The 27,213-nt window shown below is 42.3% G+C and overlaps 1 protein-coding gene across 13 annotated transcripts in view; it reads left to right on the plus strand.

The window, feature by feature from the left end:
* The window catches only part of chl1b (cell adhesion molecule L1-like b), a 106,062-nt gene that overhangs the window by 30,836 nt on the left and 48,013 nt on the right, over positions 1-27,213 (plus strand). For 11 of the 13 annotated variants that reach the window (XM_021322619.2, XM_021322594.2, XM_021322608.2 and 8 more), the window contains exon 2: positions 25,528-25,726. In XM_021322619.2, the coding sequence (XP_021178294.2) occupies positions 25,621-25,726 (106 nt within the window). In that variant the 5' untranslated portion in view covers positions 25,528-25,620. Of the gene's footprint in view, positions 1-12,671; positions 12,878-15,339; positions 15,416-25,527; positions 25,727-27,213 lie in introns of those variants that run through there. The other 2 variants (XM_021322597.2, XM_021322599.2) reach the window with 2 other exon arrangements.

The following is a 27,213-nucleotide window of genomic DNA, read 5'->3' on the forward strand; positions in this document are numbered from 1 at the left end:
CACTTTTCTTTCTTAGCCTACTTATTAACCTACTATTTTGTGATAAAATACATTTGCCTTTAAAATTGAAATCCAATTATTTGCAGTCATCCTCAAATGTATCCATACCTGTCCATTCAATCAAAAAACTAAAACTGAAGAAAGTCATAATAATAATGATAAATGGTAAATGGCTTGTACTTGTATAGTGCTTTATCAAGTCCGACGACCCCAAAGCGCTTTACACTACAGTCAGTTTACGCACACATTGACACCCTGACAGTGGTGAGCTATGCTAGTAGCCACAGCTGCCCTGGAGCAGACTGACAGAAGCGAGGCTGCCATAAATCAGCGCCACCAGGCCCTCTGACCACCGCCAGCAGGCAATACGGGTGTCTTGCTCAAGGACACAAAGACTGAGACGGTGTTAACTGGGGATTAAACCGGCAACCTGCCAGTTACAGGACAAACTGTAACTGGCAGTTACCAATCTGTATAATATGATTGAACTTGACTTTGTAAAGTGCCTTGAGATGACATGTTTCATGATTTGGCGCTATATAAATAAAATTGAATTGAATTGAATTGAATTGAATTGAAACTCCCTGTTAGGAATAATAATAATAATAATAATAATAATAATAATAATAATGGCAACATTATAATGTAGACAAACAAGATAATAAGTGTCCCAAACAAATGAAAGCAGTTTGCTGATGAGCAGTGGACCAAAATACCTGACAGCAGGTGCTGAGTCTGACTGAGAGTTATCTGACAGGTGGCAAAACAGCGAAAACAGGCCACGAACACACTGGTCTGGGCAAAGAGGCAGAAATTAGTCTATTGAGGACAATCTCAATCAATTATCTTGTTCTGCCACACAGACTTGTTGCACATTTCATTGGATAAGTTGCTAGTCTTGTTTCTTATATAGCGTAGTCCATCCATCCATCCATTTTCTGACCCGCTTATTCCCTCATGGGGTCGCGGGGTAAATAGCATAGTGATAGGTCTTATTTCTTATAGCACATAATGTGAATATGTGTAAATATATTACGTTCATACTGTCCTATGTCTGTTTGCATGTTTGGGGCACGTCTAGACCCCTCTAGAGGTCTTTTGACCTGTTTTCATGTGTGAGGGTTGATTAAGAGTTAGAGAGGGTTAGTTAAGAACGGCAAAACAAATCACAATTCTTTTTCAATGACCTGTTTACAAAATGAATGTAAAATTCTTCCTCTGCTGCTTTTGCAATTCTGTAATGAAGTGTTTCACAGCGTGGCTCTGATTTAAAACGTTTCCTACCACGCTGAAAGCTTCCTATTTAGAATTCAATATTTGTGCACAAAAGCTGAACAACGGTGCAAAAGGAAATCTCTTTACCCACCCTACTGCTTTGCAAGTGAGTCATCTCTGCTTCTGACAATGCCTTTGTTGCACTTCTGTTCTTTTGTAGCTTGAGCGTACTGTCATGTTTTGTCTTTAAATCAGCGCCAGTGCTTTTAAAACCATCAAAAGAAGTATTGAGACTAAGTTTGCCAACGGTTTTTAGTAAACAAGAGCCCTTTGCTTTTGTTCTGTTTGTCTTTTGTTAGGCTCAAAATAAAAAAAAGAGCTTGTTGAGTCACCAGTTAACTCTTTTATTCAGCCCGTGCATGCAAGTGGTAGAAAATCAGCGGAGCAACATCTTTATTGCTCCACCTGTTGACGCGATGCACTGAAAACTGCAGAACAAACTAGAGTGTAGATGTGTCTGTAGCAGCATGCATTGATGTAATTGATGGCAGAGTCTGCAGCTACAGATGGCACCCCAGCATTAATGATTTTTATCTCCATTTCCTCCCCTCACCCTGTCCTGTTGGAGGTTCGATTTTTTGATTAAGCAAATTGGATTTGATCCCACTCTGTGCAGACCACAGCATAGCAGCTAAATGACGCTGCCCCATCAGCACTTTAACATCCACTCCCGACCCGAGAAAGCCTGGCTGTTTTTGCTCCAAGCCCTCAGAGCCTCTTGAAACCTCAATGAACTCTTCATTTGCTCATTTGAAGTATCAAGCCTCTTATTGCTGCTATGTCTCAGTCTTCTACAGCCTAAAATGTTGAGCAACATGCAGAAATAAATGCTAATCCCATGTTTTGCACGTTTGCAAGGGTTGGAATTGGAGTAAAATGTAGCTTTGACCCATCAAAGACGTCATACTAGTGGCATAATGACTCATAAAAAAGACCTTTTCTTTGGTATTAATATGATGCAGATGCAAACTTAAAGGAACTAAACCTGATCCTGCACAAATTTAAACCGTGAGTGAGGAGAACAGTTTAATTTGAACTGTAAGCCCCGCCCCCCGTGAGAAATCCTCCACATGCACGAGACTCAAGCTCGTGCACAATCCTCTGGATGAAACGATTCATTTAGGGACTTTTCTTCGTTTCCTTTGACATAAATGGCTACGTCTCGGGTAAAATATATTTTCTTATGGGAATGGTCAGCTCTTACTGTACATGCATGCCATGCGGTTCTGTTTACAGAAGCTGTCGTGCAAGCACTAGAGGAGCCGCTGCATAGCAACGGCTCCACACCTCCTCCCATTGGCAGAGAAAGTCGTCCCGGTTTGTCCCCGATTCGCTGCTTGTCTCTACCAAAAAAGCCTTGACTCACTCAATCGGACAATCTATTATTCACTTGTTATTAGCAAATTAGGTCTTTTAACTTGTAATACAATGTGTAAAAAGCGTTTTTCTTAACCGAGACGAAAATAAAAAAAGTATAACTCCTTTAAGCAATATTAGTGGTTAACTGATAGTAAGTCAGGGTAATATTGTACTAACAAATCTTTAACGTTTTATTTGTAACTGGTTTTGGACCAGCTACCCAAAGTGCTCCCCTACAAACAATTTCAAAATGGTGGCAGCTTCTCTTAGGCCTTTGGTAGCAGTAATTGTCCGGCAGGGCAGCAAAGCAGTCTAACGTCCTTTCTTTCTTTGGAATAACAATACTAGAGTGTCGAGCTTAAAGCAAATGTGAGGCTCATAACCAGAACCTAGACTCACCGGCTAAAATCATCGTCGAAGTGAAGAACAGAAATGCATGATTCTTGACATACATTATTTCAGTTTTGGCATCTAATCAGCCTTTTCATTTGTATGCTGGCATTACGATAATGGTTGCAATTCACTAAATTGTACAGCTCTACCTCACACCCCTTCTACTTTGTGGCTACGGGTTTTGTTGACACATAAAACCCCAAACCCAAACACACGACACTATATATATATATATATATATATATATATATATATATATATATATATATATATATATATATATATATATATATATATATTATCTCCAGCTGATTCTGCAGAGAATAATTAAACATTTGCACTTTAAATCCTTTCAGTAGCTATAGCTTTTAATATGTGTTATGTTTATTTAGTTTTTTTATAAGTATCCGTTTTTTTAGTTAGGCTTTCTTCTCCTCCTCCTCTTCCTTGAAGTAGCTACCTGGTGAATTAATGTGATGATAATGAGAATAAGTGGAAAGTTAATTTGCCTCGGTGAGACTTCAGTTCGGCACACAGCTGCCCTCCACCATGTTGCAGGAAAGTCAAATTGATCGTCTGTCTGCAGGCAGAGCTTTTGATGTTACCCTGACAAAGGCGCCCACTGCTGAAGTCGCTTTCGCTGGTTGTTTTTAATCCCCCCCCCGTGTGCTTTTAAGTTATGAAAAGATAACTTTCAGGGTGTGCCTCCTGTTATAGTCCGAAGCAGACATTTGTTTCGTTTTGTTCAAACACCCTTTCATGTGGCAGCAACTCTTAAGAGCTTTAAACTCTTGATCTGGCATCCAAGTATGTCATTGATGTTTGATATTCGAGAGATATATCAGCATATACACACGCATCGTTCTCAGGTTTCATCTCCTGATGGCTTCACCCATTCATTCTGCTTTACCTTTACCTATAAATAACACCCAAAGGTGGCCAACTAACGATGCACTGCAAAGTTCTGAATAATTCTACACTGAACATTAGCCTTAATGCAACACAAATAATAAATACATGCTTTTCTTAAAAAAAAACATTGTTAAAATATCATACTGTCTCGCCCATTTGTCCATATTGTGTGCTATTTCATCTTGATTCAACAGCTGGGAGTGTTTAATCAAACCTGAAAACTTACACTTTTTTTTCAGTCTGTAAACGCAGCAGCACGTACTTTGATGCGTTATTAGGGATAATCCTATTATACGTTTATTTTTTTAAACAATCTACCTCTTTAGGGAATAAGCAGTGCATTTTCTCCCTTTTATGATGAATATGTTTTATATGGATCTGCTCAATTAACCCAGAGTTTACATCAATGAGTTTTTTTGTGTCTTTAGGAAGTAGAAGAAAATCGAAAATGAAAAGAATACTTGGCCTGTTAAAGCCTGATCAGTGCAAACCTGCTGCTGTTCTGATTGGCCATTCTGTAATTCACCTGACGAGGAAACTGCACCTGTTTCTCCAAATCACCAGGTGCTGCTTTGTGCGCCTATAAATTTCCCAGGTTGCGTGTAATTTATTAAGCTGCCTGTGCCATTCACCGAGCTGTAGGGAAATATCATATTCCAGCACCTCCGCAACAAGTCCCTCTGGGCACAGTGAATAATTTAGAGTGATTTTAAGTTGTACAAGTCGTTACTGCCCCAGGCCTCAAATATCCCGCCCTGCATTTCATAGAATATATGAAGTACATTATAAATGATCTAATCAAACTCTGAGAGCTATAATCATCAGAAAAAAATCAAAAGACCGGCTGTATTTACATTGTAGAGAAGGACCTTGACTTATGCCTCGTGGCCTGCTACACCTGTCACCGGTTAATTGGCTTTCAACAGCAGCTCAGATAATAATAGAGACCCTGGTTTCCCACAATGATCTGCTATCAAAAGTAAGCATGTGGGACACCTGTCACTAGTGGGACATCTCTCACAAGTGGGACACCTCTCACATGTGGGAGATCTCTCACATGTGGGACACCTCTGACATGTGGGACATCTCTCACAAGTGGGACACCTCTCACTAGTGGGACATCTCTCACTAGTGGGACATCTCTCACAAGTGGGACACCTCTCACATGTGGGAGATCTCTCACAAGCGGGACACCTCTCACATGTGGGGCATCTCTCACATGTGGGACACCTCTCACATGTGGGACACCTTTCACATGTGGGAGATCTCTCACATGTGGGACATCTCTCACTAGTGGGACATCTCTCACATGTGGGACATCTCTCACATGTGGGACATCTCTCACATGTGGGACATCTCTCACAAGTGGGACACCTCTCACATGTGGGACACCTCCCACACGTGGGACACCTCTCACATGTGGGACACCTCTCACTAGTGGGACATCTCTCACAAGTGGGACACCTCTCACATGTGGGAGATCTCTCACATGTGGGACATCTCTCACCTGTGGGACACCTCTGACATGTGGGACACCTCTCACATGTGGGACATCTCTCACATGTGGGACATCTCTCATGGAAGAATGCCCTCAACAAAACGTGGATTTTTCTTCACTTGCTGTTGCCCTCAGCCCACACACACAGTGAAGTGCTCTTTTTATGTGCTCAGTGAATAGCCGTGAGGATGAGGTTTGAAAAGTTGAGCAGCCAGCCTTTTGACTAGCCCGTCTGTGTAAAAACACACACACACGCACACGCACAGACAGACAGAGACCTTGCCCCAACCCCCTCTCTTGCGCTCACACACACATTCACCCTTCTTTAATTTGTCTCGAATATTGCCTGCGCCTTTTCGTTTCTTCCTGGGCGTCGAAGTGAGACGAAGCGCACCATCATTTTCCACAGCAGGATTAGCCGTGTGCTGCAGCGGCCCCGATCTGCCTCAGTGGGCCTGAAGGGCTGACCCTGAGGTGAGGTGGCCAGCAGGAGACTCCTTAAAAGGCTGTTAGATCTATGGGGCTTATTATGAGAGGCCGGGTGACTAAACGGCATCTCCTGCTCAGCCTTTTCACAGACTATAGACCGCTAAAAAGCCTGTTTTCTGGAAATAATTAATCCCAATTGTTGGTTGCATTATTGAGGCGAAAAACATGGCTGGTGCTTTGTGTTTCTTTATGAACCTACAGAAAATGGTGATGGGATGATCGTCTTCCCACTGAGCTTCCTGCCTGCAGGATATTTCCATTAAATTATAGCTGAACTGCTTTTTGTGAAATCCAGGCTTCCATTCAGCTGCACTTGTGTGTTCATCTGAGGAGCTCTGAGCATATGTGGGTGCATGTGTTTGCCCTGGCTGTGTGCTCGTCGGTGTGTGTGTGTGTGTGTGTGCGTTCTGATCCCTCCAGCCATTTGGAAGCTGTGTGTCCAGGGTGTATCTCAGAGCAGGGCCGAGCCCGGTTACCATGCCTACACGATTTGCTGAGAGACACCGCGTTTATCTTAATGAATTCATTTTCAAGCTCATGTTTGCCTCTATTCCCTGTCAGCTGTGTACACAGTCTTAATGGTGGTGGAGTGAAGGACTTTTCCACTGTTGTTAGTGACCTGGGGGAAATAGCTTATTGATTCTGGGGGGGGGGGTGATTAAATTTACCTCTGAACTGACGCCTCATATGAACTTATCCACCAGAGAGGAGAAAATAAAGTTTAAGTGCCAGTCCGCTTTTGTCCTGATTCCTTTAATATTATGGATATTTCACATGCTGTATGGAAATTTCAGTGTAAGATTTTTCTGCCATATTAAGTCCTAAAAATAATAAAATATGGAATAGAAATCCACTGAGATCGCTTTCAGTGTCTGTTAAATTTGTTTGCTAACTTCCTTGAGGTGTTGGACACTGTGTGCCACGGAGACACACCATGTAAGGAGACGGAGCAGACGGTGTTGTGCACATTGTGTTCAGTAGGTGTGCTAATCAGGAGCAGAGATCCCCTGATCGCTGCCACAGTTGCTGAGCTCACCATCTGTGGTGCTCCGACGGCCGGCAGCCTCGCTGAGAGAGCCGGAGAGCCGTCTGGCGGAGCCTTATCTCTGTCCTCACCTGTTCTTATGACCCTACTGTTTGTCTGCAGACGGTTCTTAACAGCATTCACTGCAATTGGCCTGTTTCATATTCTGTCATTAGACAGAAACTCATACTCCATCGTATTTTAATAACCAGAAAAAAGCAAATACCCTGTAGAGCCTTTATAGCTGCAGCTTTTCTTCCAGAACCGCCCTGTATTTGGTCCATCCATCCTCCTGTCATATCTCTGGATAGTTTATCCTTCTCTGCTGAAGAAAAGCATCCTTACAGCCTGTTGTTGCCACCACCATGTTTAGGATAGTGTGTCCAAGCTGATTTGCAGCGTAGATGTCTGCCAGGAGGTTCTGTTTGCATGTGGGAAACATATTTCATTTGTTTTCCTCTGACCAGGACACCTTTTAAATATTTGCTACATGACTTTTGCCACACTTTAATTAGGACTTATTGTGTCTTCATTTCAACAATGGCTTTTTTCTTGCCTCTCGTTCATAAAGTCCACACTGGTGGAGTGAAGCACTAATATTTGTCTTGTCTACTATATTCTCCTTCCTGAGCTTAATGTCTCTATAGCTCCTCCAGAGTTGGGCCTTATGGCACATTGTTGCTCTCTTACCCTGACCTGTCAGTTATTTAGCACCATATACTTTGCATTTCTTGATGGATTGATTTAAACCTTAGCTATTGCTCATAAAACAGTAATTTCCCTCTGGGATTATTAAAGTATTTCTGATTCTGATAACCTAACCCTACCTATCCGCCTACCTACCTATCTGTTTTATATAGGAAAGGTGACCTTGAATGCCTTCTGTTGTCGTCTGTATTACTTACAAAATACTTTTGCTATAAGAATGAACTTGACCATCTAGGGGGGCAGAGGGGTTCCTTGAAGGGGAGGGGGCGTGCCCCTCCAATACAATGACAGGGGAACCCTGTATGAATACATGTACTAATTCTTGGCATGTGTTCTTGGATGTCGGGGATGATGGTATATCCCCAACCCTGACCTGTAGTCTGGGCTCTTATTTCCCTCGACATCTAGGTTGTGGCTGTCAATCTCTAGTTGTGACGGTAATTTCCTCTTCCGAGGAAACAGGTCCAAAGCATAATCACCTATTTGGAGCAATGTGCATCGGGAGGACCACAGTGCATCTCATCAATTAACATCGATCAGTTGGCGCCTTTAACTCACATCAAACATGCTCATAAACATATGACGGGACTCCAGAGGTGGGTAGTAACTAGTTCCATTTCCTCGACGGGACGTGGGGGTGCAATAGTTAGGGAGTTTGTCCTGTACCTGGCAGGTTGTCAGTTACAGTGAGGGGGTCCCTGGGCAAGACACTTCACCCGGGGCAGCTGTGGCTCCAAACATAGTTCACCACTGTCAGGGTGTGACTGTGTGAATGACTGACTGCAGTGTAAAGCGATTTAGGGTTGTTAGACTTGATAAAGTACAAGCCATTTACTCACTTCCATTTACTTGAGTAACTTTTTGAACCAAATTTTATTTTTGGAATAGTTTTACTACATTTTAGTTTTTGCTGTTAATACCATTAAGTACCTACTTAATGATATACATACTTCTTAAAAGTATCACTACTATTATTGTAGTAAAATTTCAGGCTACCCACCGTGAGTAACTTTGTTGAATAAAGTACTCAGTACTTGAGTGGCCTTTTTTCCAAATACTTCTTTTACTGTTACATGTATACATTTTTGGTTGGCTGCTTTTCACTTTTGCTTGTATAAATATATTTTGGAAGTAGTGCTACTCTTACCTGAGTACATTTTTTAGGCGACCCACCTCTGCTTGACTCCAGCCTTGGATAGTTTTAATGCATCTGTAAAAGCTTTGGAGACACAATCACTGAGGGTTGTTTGATAGAAAATAACGGGGGAACAGCTTTTGACACACGTCTGATGCAACCGATGTGCGTCACCTTGCACTTCTGCACAAACCAGCCAGCTGTAAACCAGCTCTCCTTTGTGCTGTTTGGTTTGTGGTTGTAACGTGATGAAAAGGGAAAAGTTCAAAGGGTTTGAATATTTGTTTCTGGGGACTGTAAATAATGAATTAGTGGGATTAGGATGCACAACTAACGTTTCATTTGATGGATGTGACATGATGTGATGTCTTTGGGAATGTTCTGATAAAACAGTCACTACTGTCTTTTTGTGAAGCCGTCCCAAATGTTGTTATTAGACCCACTCGTCCCTGCTGCATCGCTCAGCTCCAGAATGCTGCAACGCTGTGAAACTTTTAAAACCGCAGCGATAAGAATGAAGATAGGGGCACCTGTTACCATGGCAACTCAAAGGAAAACTGAACAGAAAAAAATAACATATTGGTTTTCATATTGATTCAGAATGCTGAATGAAGACCTTGGTATCAGTCAGAGGCAGGTTGCCCAGCTTCTATCTCCCAGTGCCAGGTTAGAGGCTTATTGACCGTTTTTGACAGACTGACTAACAGACGACTTTTTTTTGGTGAAATGGGCCGTGAGCCCGAAGTTCAATTAAAAGCCCCGCTCTGCATGAAAGCGGCATATTTGCCAAATAGGGAGAAACGTGTAAATCAGTCTCCATGCTTCCTCAGCAACCTGCTTGTCCTTGGGGAGTATTGATGGCTCCGCCTCGACTCATTTTTTAAAAACACCCATCAAAGCCGCAACATTTATCTTCTCCTGACAGGCCGGGGGAGAGTTTTATGCATCACATGAGTGCTTTGGAAACACATGGCTTCATTTTAACGCTGGAGTGGGACTGTGGAGTGGCACGTGGAAACCACCTGCGTTTTTATTTCTCCCTCCGAGCAGCAGGAGAGCAACCTGGCTGTAGTTTCAAGCACGTGGTCCGTCGCGCTTTTGTTTTTCTCATTCAGCTTTCTCCTGCTTAACGGACTCAGCAGGTGAAGACAGCTTTAGCTTAATTCCACGCTCACGATATGGCTGCGGACCTTCATCTTGTAGAGGTCAGATAAGGTTTCGTGATTGCTGCTGGAGGCAGATAAGAGATGTGTCATAAATTAAGACTCTTCTGAACAGGTTCTGTGAGGGCCTCGGTGGATTATCCAATATTATACAGAATTTCTGAAGGAGATATGTATGCAGACGTGTCTGACAAATGTCGTCCAAATATAGTGAAAACTGAAAAATGTCCAGTTTTCTTTTCATGATTTGACTGGTTGGTTCCTGGTGGTAATACCAGTTTGCCTTCTCACCCGTGTTTGTCAGGTCCAGATCATTTAATCAGCCGGGCTCAGTGTGTGAATGAGCCGCGGCGGCAGACAGAAAGGGGAAGAGGCTTTTCCCGGGGCTGTTCCTGGGACAATGTCAGGTTTGTCTGGCCCAAGTGCACCAACACTAAGCTTTTCGGAACTGGCAGCCCGCCTTGGGACCTACCCATCCCGTCCGGCTTCCAGAACCGTCCAGCCCCGGAGCACTAAGCATTTGTGCAAAGTTCCTAAGGCTTCCTTCTGTTTGTGTGGCCATAATGGAGGCTCCATCCTGTTGTAGCTCAAAGAGAGAGCTTATGGACTCACAGGCCCTGGCACTGGCTGTGCAGAGGAGTGAGAGGGTTCTCAGTTACTGACTTTGGCTGACTGCTTTCATTATGAGAAGACGTCCCCCTCCCACCCCCTCTTTAGATCCAGATCTGAGCCTTCAGTATCAGCAGTTCTTTTGCACTGATTTTTCTCCAATTACCACAATTTGCAAAATGAAAACCTCTGGCTGGTTAAATAACCCCTTTCAGTCCACTTCCTCTGCAGATGTATAAGAAAAGTCTGAACTATCCAATAAAGCATTGTTGACATTCTTGCAAAACGGTCTTAACTACAAACAGCAACTGTTCTATCCATCCATCACTCCGTCTGTCTGACTGTCCATCCTTCCATCCGCCCATCTTTCTAAGTCCTTCTTACTTCTTACCAGTTTTGGAAAGCAGGTTAAACATTCAAAGTGTGACTGCTGTAAAAATACCTAAATAGGCGTTCATAAAATAAAATAGGCGTTCTTAGACATCCTGTCTGTAAAAAAGGAGCGCTACCGCAGGTCATTCATTCCTGCTGCTATTAGATTTTACAATGCTGCAATGTAACTGTGACCATAACTGTAATAATTAATGTGCAATAACCAAGGTGCAATAATCTATTTAATACACTGTCCTACAACCCGTGCAATAGTCCTGATGTAGTGACTTCTGCTGCTATCAACACCTGAACATAAGTCAGTACACATGTATGTATGTACAAATGTATACAATGTATATGCACATATATACGCGTAGGTACGTACGTATGTAGGCGCATAGATATATGTATATATTTAAGTATATAGATATGTTTATATATATAAATAGACCACTAAGAATGTAAATGAGACATCATATGCCCATTCCTATTTCCTTTTTTTGTATTTTTTTGGTATTCTTTTTGATCCATTGTATATATGAAGATTCACTGTATATAACTGAATGCACCTTCCCTACTCTGCACCTTCTTGTATGAGCCGATGTGACGAGTGAATTTCTTCATTGTGAGATCAATAAAGACTATCTTATCTTATCTTATCTTACAATGAGACAAGACACCAAGAGCTCTGAAAAACTGAATCTAGAAACGTATTGTCCCTCAACGCAGAAAATGTGTAACTCTGAGTAGTGGCAGACTGTCTCATTAGACCTGTCAGCTTTTTTCTGAGCCCCCTGAGGTAACAACCTTGTCATCTCAGGCTGTAAGTTTGGTCCAAGCAGCCATGCTTTGGTTGCTTTTTTTTTTTTGTCGCCGCGGTTACAACCCACATCAGCATAATTCAAGCAGGACCCTCCTCCCTCCTTTCATTTTCTGCCTTTTCTCCCCCTGTTAAACACAAGCCTCTGTTCTGGGTCCACATCATACATCATCCCCCCCCCCACACACACACACACACACACACACACACACACATACACACACGTCATGGGAGAGAGAAAACTGTTATCAGCAGTCCCAACACACGCCATGCTCAAGCCCTTACACTCCATGATGGAGGAGGTTCTATCACATATCAGCTATGTACCTTACAGTCACCACGGTCATGGAATGGGTACCCCCCCCCCCCCCTTCCTATGTAGACCAACCCCAGCAAACTTTCTAAGATGTTTGAAAATCAATGACCTTCGCATTTGAACATTTGGTGGGATGTAGGGGTAGGGTGGGGTGGGGTGGGGTGGGGGGTATAAACCAAAAGGTCGTACAACAAAGCACCACACTAATGTTGGCTGACAGTCTTAAGCTGTTTGATGTGACAGTGTCCAGCAGCATTAGCAATTAAGCAGATTGTCAGTGGCCGACAGAACGAGCTTGCAGCAGGAGCAAAACTCAACAGACTCCCAGTCAGCGGGGGATCAGGGCCCCCATCCTGCGTTGTGCTTATATCGGACCTTCCAGATGATAATGGTGAATAAACAGTCTTCACTGAGCCTACAGGTGCATCAAATGCCTTTCATTATGCTAATGAGCAGGAGGGGGGGGGGGGGTTCAAGATGAGGCTTGCATTCCTCCACCCTGCTTTGTGCACGCCCGCTGAATAGCCTTTAGATCGGCTTTTGTGGGAGTGATTGTCAGTAGCTTAATGAGCTTCTTTGCCAAGCTAAAGGCTTTGGCAACATATGTGACGAGGGTGCTTCTTGCCTCTGTCTCCAGCCTGTACGACACAACATGGAGCAGCCTCAGCGTTCTTCCTCCCTGCAGAAATTAGAGCCCTCATAACTCACCGTTTTCCTTTTTTACCCTGGATTTTTACTACCTGGAAAAAGGAATTGCTACTCCTCTCATGGGGACGAGGGCTGAGAATGAGAAAGTCAGATCTCGTAAGTAACCCTTCAGTCTCTCTCTGGCCCTTGCAGACACACTTTACCCAGACAGTATGTACTGCTGCCACATCTGAGCCACAATGTGGAGAATGACTGATAATGCTGCACTGTCTTAATCAGATTTTATTTTTTGTTGTATGCAGAGATCTGCATGTCTTGGAAGCTGGTGTGTGTTGAGATGAAGGTTTTTGTGGCATTTTGATCAATTTGTCTATATTAATAAGGAGCAGTGCTCATAATTTGCCCACCCCAGCTGCTTCAGCAGACTGGTTAGATGTTAACAGGTCTTAACGTTGTTGTTTTCCTTTAACAAGAGTTTCAGTGTCTTATGCAGAACAATTTAATTTCTTTAAATTGTTCCTACTAGAACTGCACAACATCTAGAATCACAATTGTCATGACATTTTCCCTGTGCGAAATCGCATAGAACTGCTTGTACACAACATTTGGTTGGATGCATTTGAAGAATAGGGCATTCAGTAACATCTCATGTATGTGTTTTGTGGCTGAGATCCCTTGGTGGGGTGGGGGGCCTGTGTAATGGTAAAGCTAGACAAGCCTGAGCAAAATGTGGGTTAATCGCTTTCGATATTGTCATTGCAATCCTCAACAATAGTATCACAATATTATTTAGCTGTAGTTCTCACTCTCCGTCTTTTGTCTTTATGAGCCTTTCATCAGTTTCAGTTGTAAAATAATATCCTATGAGGGAAAAATGCTGTGTACCACAGTTGTTAGGGTGCACCTTGGAAATGCCATTTGTGGAAGTGTTGCAGAATGTGAGGACGAACGTTTAAGCCTTCGTCCTCAGGTTGATGCAGACGAAGCAGCATCCCCCACTTCATGTAGCCTGTCTAGCACCTGGTTGCGATTCTATCCACAACACAGCCGTTTCATATTAGCAGCTGAATTCATGCAGATCAAAATAATCAGTATCAAGGGTGCACCGTTCAGAGTTTTCTGTTTTTTTTTTTTTTTTTTAATGCTTTGATCTGGAATTACCAACTTCATCTGGTTCTATCTCTTTAAGAGCTACAATTAACAGAGTTCAAAATTTGTTTCTCTTGCCACCTGCTGTAAACGGTCATCGATCCCTTATATTAGAAGCAGAGCTGATATCACATTATGTGTAAGAGGGCAGTTGCTGTAAAGTTTCGTGTTTTACCAGTTAACAGCAACTAATAATTAGTAGTATTAATTAGTAAGCATAGTATATGTTAAAAATGTCGACCTTTATCTTAAGGTCCTTGTCCAGGCATGGTGTGTTCCCTGCTAGGAAACACAAACAGATTTTTACATTTCTGACTGATGAGTCACTGGTTGTGCCCGATCCTCTTTCCACACTAGTCTGTGGGAGGCACACACGCTCCCCAGAGCAGACAATTGGTCCATCTTGACCCCAGCAATGATGATTTCCTGGATCATTTCATTGTCATTGTGTGTCATTTGGTTTTCAGCATTTTATGATGCTAATTTGCAGAATTCTCTAAAATCAAAACCAGAGTTAAGGTTTTCTTTAAACATGGATTTGTTTTGAGTCTGCATCGAATAAATAAATCAAAATGTTCACTGAGGTCATTCAACAGTGATAAAAGTGAAAAGGAAGAGGCGCCAGGGCTGTGTCAGGATGATGAATCATCTCTTACATGCTGTTTGGGGGTCACCTTTAAGTCAAATTATCAGCTTCACAGCCTGCTGCTTTGACCTAAAACAACCCGAATCCTGACTTGTTCAAAACAGCAGCGGACTATAGACACAGTGGAGAGGGGGGCGGACGAGTTCCAGAGCACTCGCTGAACAAATACCGACCGCATCCACATTGACCAAAAAGCTCTTTCTGTGCTGAGCTTCTTGCCAAGGCAAATTTACATCAAGCAGCAGAGGGAACCGTTTCATTAACGACCTTAAAGTGACTTCTAGGAGCATAGCTCTAGAGTTCTTAATCAGGGTTGGTGAGCAGGAGTCAGCTGGAAATCTAATCTGACTATCATGTCCCTCTACTTGGAGAACTTTTATTTAGGCCTTTGCTCTAGGCCGACCACTGGCTTCCGTCACATTTTCAAAACAGTTTCAATGTATCCAAACTGAAATATTAATTGTGAGATTTTAGTGAATGCATTTATAACTGAAGATAAATAATCCTCCACCCCCCCCGCTTTATTTAAAATTTAGTATCTATTCTTCTCAAAGCTTTCCGTTTGATTTGTTGGAGCGCAGGTTTTTAAACATTGGAGAGGCACGGGAACTGGGCCACATATCCGGCAGCTGTGTCAAACAGCTTACCCCGAGTAACACTGTCCAGATGTTCGGCTGCTGCACAGAACAGGATTTTCAAATGAAAAATTTGGGGGCGAGGGAACATTTCATTTCATTTCACCGGCTGAGCTCGTCGTTCCCACTGTATGTTTGAGACACCAGGAGGGATTACGGCGCGGACGCAACGGCACAGGCAATTCTGTGGGTTTTTTGCCTCTGCGGGGACACCAGAAATTCTCGCTCACTGGCAGAAATAAATTGCTTCGGGGTCCGACGGAGGTAAGGATTCGGGATATAAGAGCCATCGATCATGTCTCGCTGTGGCGCGGTTTCATCTGGGGAAATTGGCGGCATCAGTCAGACGGCGCGCCCGAACGTTGAGAGGAGCACGCTGCGTTAGTTCACACAAAATATTATTCCTGTCCTCAAAGTCCAGCTCATGAATTCATCTCTCTGCCAGCTCCTCGGAGGGGATCACGCACTAATGTGATTATTGTCCTGAGCAAGAGGCACTCCTGTGAGACTTCAAAGAGAGCAGATCAGAGGCAGAGGGAAGGGGGAAGCGGGGATGGGGACAGGTGCAGGCCACCATCTGAAACCTTTTTTTTTCCATCGCCTCTAACTCGTGAACATGTTCAGGTAGATCAGAACATCTGCGTGTTTCTGTTCAGACGCACTGCTCTCAACCTGCAGGATTTATAGCCGTTCTCTACGACGTGCTCTGTTGAGCTCTTTCAGTTTATTAACTGAACTCCTGAGTATGATTGGAAGTGGTAATTCAGAAAGAAGGCTTGGCACCTATTGCGTCTAAGATGCCACTGAAGGTAATCTTATTCTAATCAACCTGCAGATTCCATCAGTGCTTCATACATTCCTGAAGCAAACCGCTTTCAGAAGCTATTTAGATATTAGATAAGGCCTCCATGCTTTGGTTTGAGAATGGAAAACAGGAACCGTTCTAAACAGATAACTTGAGTTGTATAAACTTCTTGTGGTTTGAGCCCTTGCATGCCACTTGTTCTCTTATTGTCAAACTAATTCATGGATGTTCTACCGGTACCAGCTGGTGACATGGATGTCCAGCTGCTGCACTGCCTGTGGACACACGAGGTGCTGCAGGGTCACTGCAGGGTGGATGGAGCGTAGCGCCTTCTTTCACAGGGGCCTGAGTTCATGCAGGTTCAGGAAGGTTCTGTGTCATTAGTTCATGCAGAACATTGGGTCAGAAACACTAGTGTTCGTCAGTGGATCCCTGTATCTATGTGGCCAGCTGAGCCTGGCACCCCTGCACCTGAGACACTTCCTCTCATCTCCAGCCCTAGGGTTAGGGTATGTCTCCCATCCTCTTACTGTTTCTCTTTATGCCCAGCTGTTCCAAAATATTAAGCAATATACAAGAATTACAAAACCAGGAATCCCACAAGTTTCCTAGGTTCCCTGGAAAAGTATGGGATATGAAAGGAATGTTTTAAAGGTCTGGTTAAGTATGAGCAGAGAAAATACTCTTTGGAAAATATTTTTAACTTCCAGACCCTGTTTAAATGGTCCATCTTCCATCCATCCATCCATCCATCCATCCATCCATCCATCCATCCGTCCGTCCATCTATCTACCATCCATCCACCATCCAGTCCGTCCGTCCGTCCGTCCGTCCGTCCATCCATCCATCCATCCATCCATCCATCCATCCATCCACTATCCATCCATCCATCCATCCATCCATCCATCCATCCATCCATCCATCCATCCATCCACCATCCACCATCCGTCCATCCATCCACCCATCCATCCATCCATCCATCCACCCACCCACCATCCATCCATCCATCCATCCATCCATCCGTCCGTCCATGCATCCATCCATCTGTCCGTCCATGCATCCATTCATCCACCATCCATCCACCCATCCATCCATCCATTCATTCATCCATCCATCCATCCATCCATCCATCCACCCACCATCCATCCATCCATCCATCCGTCCGTCCATGCATCCATCCATCCGTCCGTCCATGCATCCATCCATCCGTCCAGTCATGCATCCATCCATCCGGTCAGTCCAATGCCATCCCATTATCCACCCATCCATCACCATCCGTCCGTTACCATGCATCCATTCCATCCATCCATCCATCCATCATCCAGTCCAGTCCAGCCATCCATTCCATCCACCATCCATCCATCCATCCAGTCCAGTCCATCCATCCCATCCCTCCATCGTCTACCCACCCATCCATCTGTCTGTCCACCATCCATTCATCCATTAATACATATATACATTAATACATATATACATAATTTTTATATACCGTAATTTATCCATCTATGCAACTATATATGCAACTACTACTATACTACTATAAATATTGTCAAATTTTTAATTTTACATCCCTTTTTCCTACTTAGTTCTAAGTGTGGAAGTTTGAGACAAAGGCAAAGCTTAGAAAAACCTGACGTTGACATCACTAATTCCTTATGGTAGAATTTTGGCAAAGATTAAAATATATACTGTTGCCAAAGTTCAGAAAGCATTTTCTTTCAGATTCAAACAGGCGGAGAGATAAAAACAAAAGCTGATAAAAAAAAAACTAATCAGCCGACTCATTAGAACAAAGGTTTACACTCCACAGCCTTTGTTTTTCTCTGAGATACAGAGTGCTTTTGAAATCTGTAAGTCAACTGAAAAAGGCCTCTCAAAAACTTTTGTGCTCTTTCTAAACACATCAGAAGCAACACGAGTTCGCTTAGAGTTAATCAGCTCAGCCACTGTTTTAATTGTTCTCCAGTGATCAAATGGGAATGAATGCAGAAGCTTTCAGGACCGTGAGAGGGAAGTGTGGAGTTGCTGTCTACCCGTCGCAGGTCTTTAGTAAAGTGAATATTTTAATCCAGCCTGACAAGACGAGGATCTGCTTAATCCTATTAATGGCCTGCACATAAAACTACAGTAGGCCAACACTTCTCTTCCTTTTGTCTTTGTGAGAAAGCAGCAGATGGTGGCAAATTAACAGCCTAGCCTACTGCAGTGAACTTTGAATGGCTAATCTCAAACTTCCACCCTGGTAGTACACAAAAATAGATTCCTCCACGTGCTGGCATCGTATTTTGCTCTTTAGCTAAATATACTTTTTTCAGTGGGTGTTTTCTTAATTCTTAACAGCATATTTGAAATATTTGCATAGAATAATACTTAATTGTAAAGTGTAATTTAATTGACCTTCTTAGCAGTTTTAAAACTATGTTCCTATTATTCATTAGTACTATAAATGCAGAAAAAGCAACCTTTTTTACTGGCAGGGTGTTTTGACGACATATTATTTTCCATTTTATTTACCAATATCTGCAAATATTACTATATACTACATGCATATACTACAAAGAAAACACAAACTGACAGGCATAAAATATCATTTTAGCACAAACAAGACGATCCCCATAAGCTTTTGGGCAAGTCGCTGAATGATGTGTCTGTTGTGTGTCCCTGAAAAACTGGATAAAAGTGGTCAAGTTGAGGTGAAAAGGACCAAGGAGCAGCACGAAAAACTATTCTCCAGATAAAATGTAGGCTTCTATACAAAGAGCCGTCTTTAAGAACTAAAGAAAAAGTGTACCATCTGACAGGTTTTCAGATAGTGGCTGTTTGGGAATCATGGTGTTGATGCTAAAATGCAAATACTTTACATGCATTAAATTAGGATTAAGGTGTTTTTGAATATCACTGAACACACTCAGATCTCTTCTGTATCTGCTACGCCACATTACAGCTGCGGTAGAATGTACAGCTACATTATGCAAATATGTCTGCAGTGTAAACATAGTTTAAAAGCAAGAATGAAAAGATGCTTTTTGCTTGAGTGATGAGAGAGATGCATTCATCCCCATCAAGAACTGAAACACAAGCAGCAGAATGGCCTTCAGTGCCATGTGAAAGGTTAAGTTGAAGAGAGGTCTTGATAATTTACATCATAAGAAAATATTTGGATGTCAGGACATCGAACAATCAACCTTAGTGCATTATAAACGCTGCTGTGCTGCAGATGTTCTTATCAGCAGTTCAGAGAATCAGCAAATTGTTTTTCATTTTATTTTAACTGATACAATGTAATTAACCCTTAGAAGAGGGGTCTTTTTGTCCCACTCATAAACAAGGAAAATGACAATTTACTCTCGTGTCCATGAGTTAACAAAAACTACTGTCATGGTTACAACACTAGTAATGAAAAAAAGCTCAATTGTACAAGTTTAAAAATCATTAAGAAATGTCACAACACATTTATGTCAAATTGGAATATTACACATACAACGTCACAATAGCCAGCAGTATATTTTGACCACATTCAATATAATCTTTCTCCAGAAATATAAGACAATCTCCATGATCTGAATTAATTCAACTGTGCTGCAGTGATGAGATCCTAAAACCTCAATCACTGTTTATTTTGCTGCATCCTGCAATTTTATTTCCAGATGTAAGAATTGCTATCCGCAGAAGCAGTAGCAGAAGAGCCCTGCATTTATTTATTGTTTCACCAACATAACTCTACCCTTTCATCGGTAAGGATCAGATTTGACTGGTACAAAATGTTTAAAAGCCCTTCGTCTGAGTTTAATCCAAAAACTGCCACTGTTCTGTGGACACATATGCTGTGTACTGAGGCATATGCATATATCCATAATTGTTACATCCCTGATGTGTGGGCATTGAGTTTGAATAACTCTAGTGTCCTTGTAGCATGCGGTGTGCAAGCCTGAGTTGAGTTGCTTGAAAATACATCCTGATGTAATTCTGTTGCTCTCTCCAGAGGAGGCTGGGTACGGCACAGGCTGATTGCTCATTGTAGATAAAGCACGGTCATCTCTCATTCAGTAGGCTACACTTGATATTAGATGTTAGCTTATTGTTTTTTTTTCTATTGTTTCTTTAGCTAAGGAGACAACATTCTTTCTACATGCCAGTGATTGAGTAGGGTCGTCTCCATATCACTCCATAGCAAATCGCAGAAGCGTAAATCAGTCTTTTTTTCATTTTGACTGAAAGAAAGAATTTGATTTATATGGCCTCAGTTGTAAAATATTGTGGAAGTCAACAAACACAGAGTAAGCCTGCCAATTTCTCTGTGGAAGTGGGCCAAAATTATTTAATTAAGTTGAAGTCAGTGGGAGAGACTGAGTGATGCAGCATACAGTGGTTTCTCGCCTATAAAAAAAAAAGAGATGTCAACAAGAGGCACGGGGTGAGAAAGGATTTTTAAAGTAAACAATAAGCCATTGAAAGTATTCTCAAAAGGAAAGTTGAGAATGTATCATGAAGTTAGCATTAGAAAACAATAACCCAAGCAATATTTGTCAGATTTGACTGTGCACTTCAGCACATTTCTTTCTGCAGAGGTTTCAGAGACTGAGAGTTAGTGCCTATCTCAAGCAGTCATTGGGCAAGAGGCGGAATACACCATGGACAGGTCGACAGTCCATCACAGGGCAACGCACACACACACACACACACACACACACACGCCTAAGACCAATTTATAAGCACAGATTTACCTAACAGCCGTGTTTTTGGAGTGTGAGGGGAAGTGAGAGTACCCTGAGAGAACCCACATATGCACATGGAGAACATGCAAACTCCCTGCAGAAATACCACAGTTTGAACTCAGGGTATAAACCCAGGTTCTTGTTGCTGCAAGGCAACAGTGCTACCAACTGTGTCACTGTGCAGCCCCCATGCATGCACAGAGAGAACATCCAAACTCCCATTTACAAACAGTTCTTTGAAAATAAACATATTTTTTACATTACGGCCACACTGTTGCTATGCAGTCTGGAAAAGTTTGGAATTTGGTCTATCATTTGCCAGGTCTGGGTGAGTATGGAGGGGAAAAAAGAAAGAATTCTGAGTGGATTTCAAAAAGGGGATACCCTTGCCAGTTCTACCAAGCAGAGATACAATAAAACTATGACCAACTTATAAAACATCAGAACAATAAAACTAATACAAAAAAAACAAGAGAAGATTTAAAAGCAGCAATTGAGTGAGCCCGTCTCATTTGCAATGGCAGCATATTCCACAATTTGGGGACGGTGAATGAAAACGCTCGCTCACCTCTCAACTTCCTCTTATCTGATCTGCTAACCTGAGTTTGCATCTGGGAACATACATTAGAATCAGGTTGGAGAGATACTACGGGGGAAGACTATTTAAATACTTAATAACAAATAAGATAACTTTAAAATCAATTCAGAAACAAATTGGAAGCCAGTGTAGAGATGCCAAAATAGGAGTGATATGTTCTTGTTTCTTTATATTAGTTAAAAGGCGTGCAGCAGCATTTTAAACCAGCTGGCAATTAACTAAAGGCTGGCTTAGCCCAACATAAAGACTGTTGTAGTAATCAAAATGAGTCGTAAGGAAAGCATGAATTGAAGATGATGCCGTGAAAGAAAATGTTTAACTGTACCCAGTTGTCTCAGATGATAAAAACTGGACTTCATTACAGATTTAATCTGTGCATGAAATTTAAAATCAATGTCCACATTTGTCGCTGTCTGAGTCAAATATTCCATTGAAGGATGCAGATTAGCCTGGGTTTTAGAAACAGAACTGAGATTAAACAGCAATGCCTCAGTTGTCTGTTCATTAAAATGCAAAAAAATAACTAAATAAAATCCACAGCATCCATGCTGTCAATTCAGCAATCCAGAAAGTGATTTATGCAATATTGCTTTGCCTGTTTCAGTTATGTATAAATATGGCTGTCATCAGCATAAAAATGAAAGGCAGCACCATATTTACAGAGAACTGAGCCAAAAGGAAGTCAATAGCGTAAAAAGAGAAGAGGGCCAAGTATGGGGCCTTGAGGTACTCCACATGTAAGGGACGTTACTTATGAGTTAACATTTCTCCCTTAAATAGGATTTGACCACTCTAGAGCAACAACACGAATGCCCACCCAGTTCTCCAGCCGAGTTAAAATGATCTGATGGTCCACTGTGTCGAAAGCAGCAGTTAAGATCCATCAACATGAAAATAACAGAGTGATCAGAATCTGTGGTTAAAAGAATGTCAAACCTTCTACAGCACTGACTCAGTAGTATGACGGGTTTTGAAACCAGATTGAAATGGTTCAAGAAGGTTGTGTTCGTTCAAGTATAAAACCAACTTATTATAAGCAATTTTCTCCAGGAATTTTCTACATCTTTAAGAAAGGGAGTTTTGAGATGGCCTAAAATACTTACATTTTTGTGGAGACCAGGCCAGGCTTTTTAATCAACGATTGAACTTCGTTAAATATAAATTGACCTTACAGAATGTGAAGTCCGGTTGACTCAGTAGAGCTTTATAAAAAGGCATGCTGCACGTTTAATTTTTTTTTTATTTGTAAAAACCTCCTCACAGTTCAGAGTTATGCACGACTTTGTGTTGGTTTATCTTGGAGGTATTCTTTTATTTTATTTTTTTGCAATGCTTTGATGTTGGACTCAGTTAATCAGATTCTTGCAATGTCACTTTGGTCCATACCACATGTCATGATATGAAAGCATAAAAACTACATCTTACTCCAGAGGTAGGGGAATGTAAGATGCTAGACACCAGCAACCTGTTTTTTGGTTTGGGACCATTGCCGGTCAAAGTAAGAAATGATGTCAACATCATTGTCGGCATCAGCATGGTCTCAGTCGCACTTGTTCCAGTGTTATTTAAAATTTCTTATAGCTTTGGTCAGGTTGACAAGGAAGTAGTTTTTCAGAGGGTGTTCTCCATCTGTCAGCCAGAACGACGACAGCATTTTCCTGGCCCACATTGCTTTATTTCCCCTCCAGCACTGAACTCTTGTCCCTCCGAGCTGTGGCTGACTCAGGTCGGAGCTCACGCTGTACTTCCCACAGCGAGCAGCTTTTAACCTCCTGCCAGCTCCGTCAGTCTCAGGAGGGTGCGATGGCTCCGGATTAGGAACAGCCTGTGGTCTGTAAATCAGACACGAGTTAAGAGGTGGGCCTCAATAATATAGGTCCAATAGGCACCATACCCTCAGAGTTCAATGTACACATTATCGCTCACAGCAGTTAAGTTCTGAGCGGGCCTCTCTGAAGCCAGATGGCCGGGTCCGTCCCCAACAAATCATTGGGCAGGGGAGAACAAATTAAATCACAAGGCCCGGTTTGAACAAAACGTAATCCATCTAAGCCTGTGCTAGGAAGGTAAAAGATTTGTGTGTGACCATAAGATTGCAGGGGATTGCAGCCTTCCCACCCTTCCCCTCGTTGCTTAACCCGGCCAATCTCACCAGTACAGCCAGAATCAATTAGAGTTTCCATTAGAACTTGTTTTTTTTTTTTTTAGCAGCATAAATTACAGAGATTCAGAGAAAGATGAAGCAAAGAAATTCACGCCCGGGGCAAATCTTACGCAGGACCTAAAATCAATGGATATGAATTGTGATAGAGTGGGATGGATTTGGATAATGTTTATAATACAGCGCCTTGCAAAGGTACTCATACCCCCTTGAGCTGTTTCACATCTATCTTGATGGAAAAGTGGGAGGAAGTAAGCCATGATTGAAAGAAAGCCTTTTTGAAATGTGGTTTACTATGTGGCAAAAGCCATAAAGAGGACACCACAAACACACTGAAGTAGGTGCTCTGGTCAGATGGGTTGGAGAGTGAACATTTTAGCCTGCTTGAAAATGCTATGTGTGGTGGACCAGGAAAGAAAAGCTGTTGGTGGTAAAAGATCTGTGGCCGGGACAGAGGTCCACCCTCCAGGAAGACAACTAACCTAAAAATAAATAGTTTAAATCATTGACTAATCAGATATTAAGTGTCGGAATGGCCCAGATAAAATCAGGTTTGCGTCAAGACTTCAGAACTGACGTTCACAGAAGCTTTCCACCTAAACCGGCTGAGTTTGACAAAGTATCTACTTTTCATTTTTATTTGTAAAACACCTCCTCTGTCCACTTTTCACAATTCTGCACTGCTTTGTTTTGGCCTATCACTTAAACTACTTCCCCAAAGAGCTGCAGGGTGTGAAAGCTCAGTGCTGCTGTGAGCTGGTAGCCACAGAGGTCCCGTGTTGGTTTAGGAGGGCCCACACCAAGTCACAGCTAATACCATTAAGAGCAGATGAGAAGTTCAGAGTGCACGTACGTGTAAAAGAAGGGCTCAAAGGAGCCAAATGAACTGTGTTGTTCAGCGGTCGGTTATTGAATTACAGCCCTTGACCAGGAGCCTGACCTCAGCGCTGCCGATTGAATTTACCAAGGCAGGGGGAAGATTAGAACAGAGCAAGTGTTAGATTCCAGTCTCCTAAAGACATTTCACAGCTTGTTGAACACCTTCATATCTTGGTTACTGCTGCGTTGCAACACGCACGCACACCTTATTTGACTCTAATTAGACTCTAAGTTACAAGGAGTGCAATTACTGGACTTCATCCATGTTGTGTTACTGCTATGCTTAAAGCCCTTCTGAGGGGAATCCCAGTGGACCGGCAGCTTCAATAGTTCACATCTCTCTAAATCTCTACTGTTTGCCCATTATCACCCCGTTTTGTTATTAGGGTGTCCTAGCTGTTGGGCTAATTACTCCATCGTGACCCGCTAAGCCGGGTCAGAGCTAATATAAGGAAGAATAATGAAGTGATACCCAGGAGGTTTTACAGCGCGTTCGTCCCGACATCAGATCTGCCGTAGTTGGCTTTCTGCCCTCCTGTGGTTCAGCAGCCTGGACCTTTGCTCATTATGGTCCAAAAGCCGGTCTGTTAGGGGGAAAATGGAGCAGCGCTGCGTTCTCTGCAGACTGCTCTGTCTGACTCCAAACTTTGCACGCTTTTCATGCGTGTCCCCTGAGGCGGGCCGCGCGTTCTGCAACAATAGATAAAATTGTTGCTGCATTCTTTAAGTCATTCTAATGCAGCCCCCGACGAAAACAACACAGCGATTACATCGGCCAGGCTTTGATGTTAATGTTCGTGTTGATTTCAGCCCTGGCTTGGTTTCCGACTGAATTCCTCTTTTCACATTAAGGCTGAACATCTACCGTGCATTATTAAATCCACAAGCCCCTGTTGTTTTGGTTTATTTCTACGTATTGTTGCGTTAGAAGAATACACCCCAGCAGACAGCAAACATATTCAAAAGGGAAAAGGATGATGGCAGATTTTAATGGAAAGGTATTTTTTATTTTTTTAAACCAGAACTCGAAGGGGTTCACAGCACGAATGTTTCCTGAGAGCAAATGAAAATGTGCAGCACACCTCGTTCTGCAAGGCTGAGCAGAGAGCAGCCGTGCACCCGGTCACGGGGGATTTGTTGTGTTTGGGGGTTTGCCTTACTGTCTGCCAGAGCGTGGGTGGATTCATGGGGGCTTCTCCATCTGTGCCGCCTTCACAGGTACAGCATCTTCCGCCCGTCCCAGAAATGAACTGACGACACAGAGGACAGCAACGATTGGTCGATAAAACTCCTAAATCCTGCTGAGAAACCATGAGGTCACAGCAAGGCCCAGGATTGGCTGCCACGCCGAGGCTGTTGGTGATCGTCTGCATCTGTGCCTTTCATGCAACTACAGCCATCGACATTCCTCTGGAGGGTGAGTCCAGATCGCACACTAAAACATTATTGAGTTCACAGATGAGTGGTTCTATGATAGAATATGTGTCAGTCATTTTAGGTATGTAAACTGTAACTTAGGTGTAAGTTTAGTTCTGGTGAAAAGTTTACGAACATTCTTCAAAGGCCTCAATGGGCTTTTATGGTTGTGTTTGAATATATATATATATATATATATATATATATATATATATATATATATATATGTATATATAGGGTATGTAACAATATTTTTTTTCTTGATTCCTATGGGATCAAAATGACATACATCCCACCAAATGTCTAGCTACTTGTCCGATAGCGCTTGATCACATGATTCGTGTTGCCAACACCAAGGTTCTGTTTGGATATTGGACCGCTGCTCTTGAAAGAATAGGGCAGGTTCCTTTAAACTAACTGATTTCTTAGCTATTAAGCACAAAAAACAAGCCTGACTTTGAATGTGTTTTCTTTGGCTACGGTTAGAAGGGACCTATGGGCTGAAAAAGTCTTTTTTTTTCATTGTATATTTCCTGGCTGAATAAAGAAAGTCACTGGGCAACCTTAAATAACGCTACAAGGATTTCCATGGATGTCCGGTGTTTGGAGGGTAGCTGCTGAGCTGTATGCACTATAATCATATCATCTTAGAAAAAGAAGGACATGAAGAAATCCTTAAAAACCCTAAATTAATTACTTTACTGCCCATGATAATGCTCATGATATTTAAATTTCTCACTAGACCAGTATTTTTTAGATAGATTAAAGGTGCATGTTCCAAAAGAAGTAGAAAGCAAGTCAAGTCAAGGAGACATTAAGGAATAGATCGCGAATAATTTTCAGTTGGATCTGAATTATTGTGAGACAGCATTTTAGCCGCAGAAGATACAAATGTTTGCTTTTTAAGTTTTATACAGAATCAAACCAAACATAAAGGACTATGCTGCCTGTGAACATTGACTGCCTATATGGCCTCTCACAAGATTAATCAATAAATGGTAAGAAACCTATTCCTTCTGGACCCTTTTTAGCTTTTGTTGAAAATAATAATCTTTGCAGCCAGATCAATAAGGAAGAACTCTGTGCCTGTTTAATTACAGAGATGAGGCATAAAAGCCAAATCATTGCAACCTATAAATTCCTGCTCTCTGCCCTCAACGGAGGCACAGCTTCTCTCAGTTTACGTTCCACTTGTCCTGATGCCAGTCACTACCCTCCTGACGGTACCCGAGTTGTTTGCGGAGGGGGGGTCATGTTGGGCGATGGTTCAAAAAGCACGAGTCAGCAAATTCCAATCAAACCCGGGGCGTGATTTATTAAACTGCATGTAGGACACATATTAAAAGCACACAGGTGCAGAGAAATGTGGTGCACATTACGCACAAAATAATAACAAGATTTATTACCCAACCCTGTGCACGCATACCTGGAGATTAATTTATTTCCCAGTAATGTGTTAACATGGATCAGACTGACAAGCCACTCTAC

This window comes from Fundulus heteroclitus, chromosome 20 (genome assembly GCF_011125445.2).
Source record: "Fundulus heteroclitus isolate FHET01 chromosome 20, MU-UCD_Fhet_4.1, whole genome shotgun sequence".
Taxonomy (NCBI): domain Eukaryota; kingdom Metazoa; phylum Chordata; class Actinopteri; order Cyprinodontiformes; family Fundulidae; genus Fundulus; species Fundulus heteroclitus.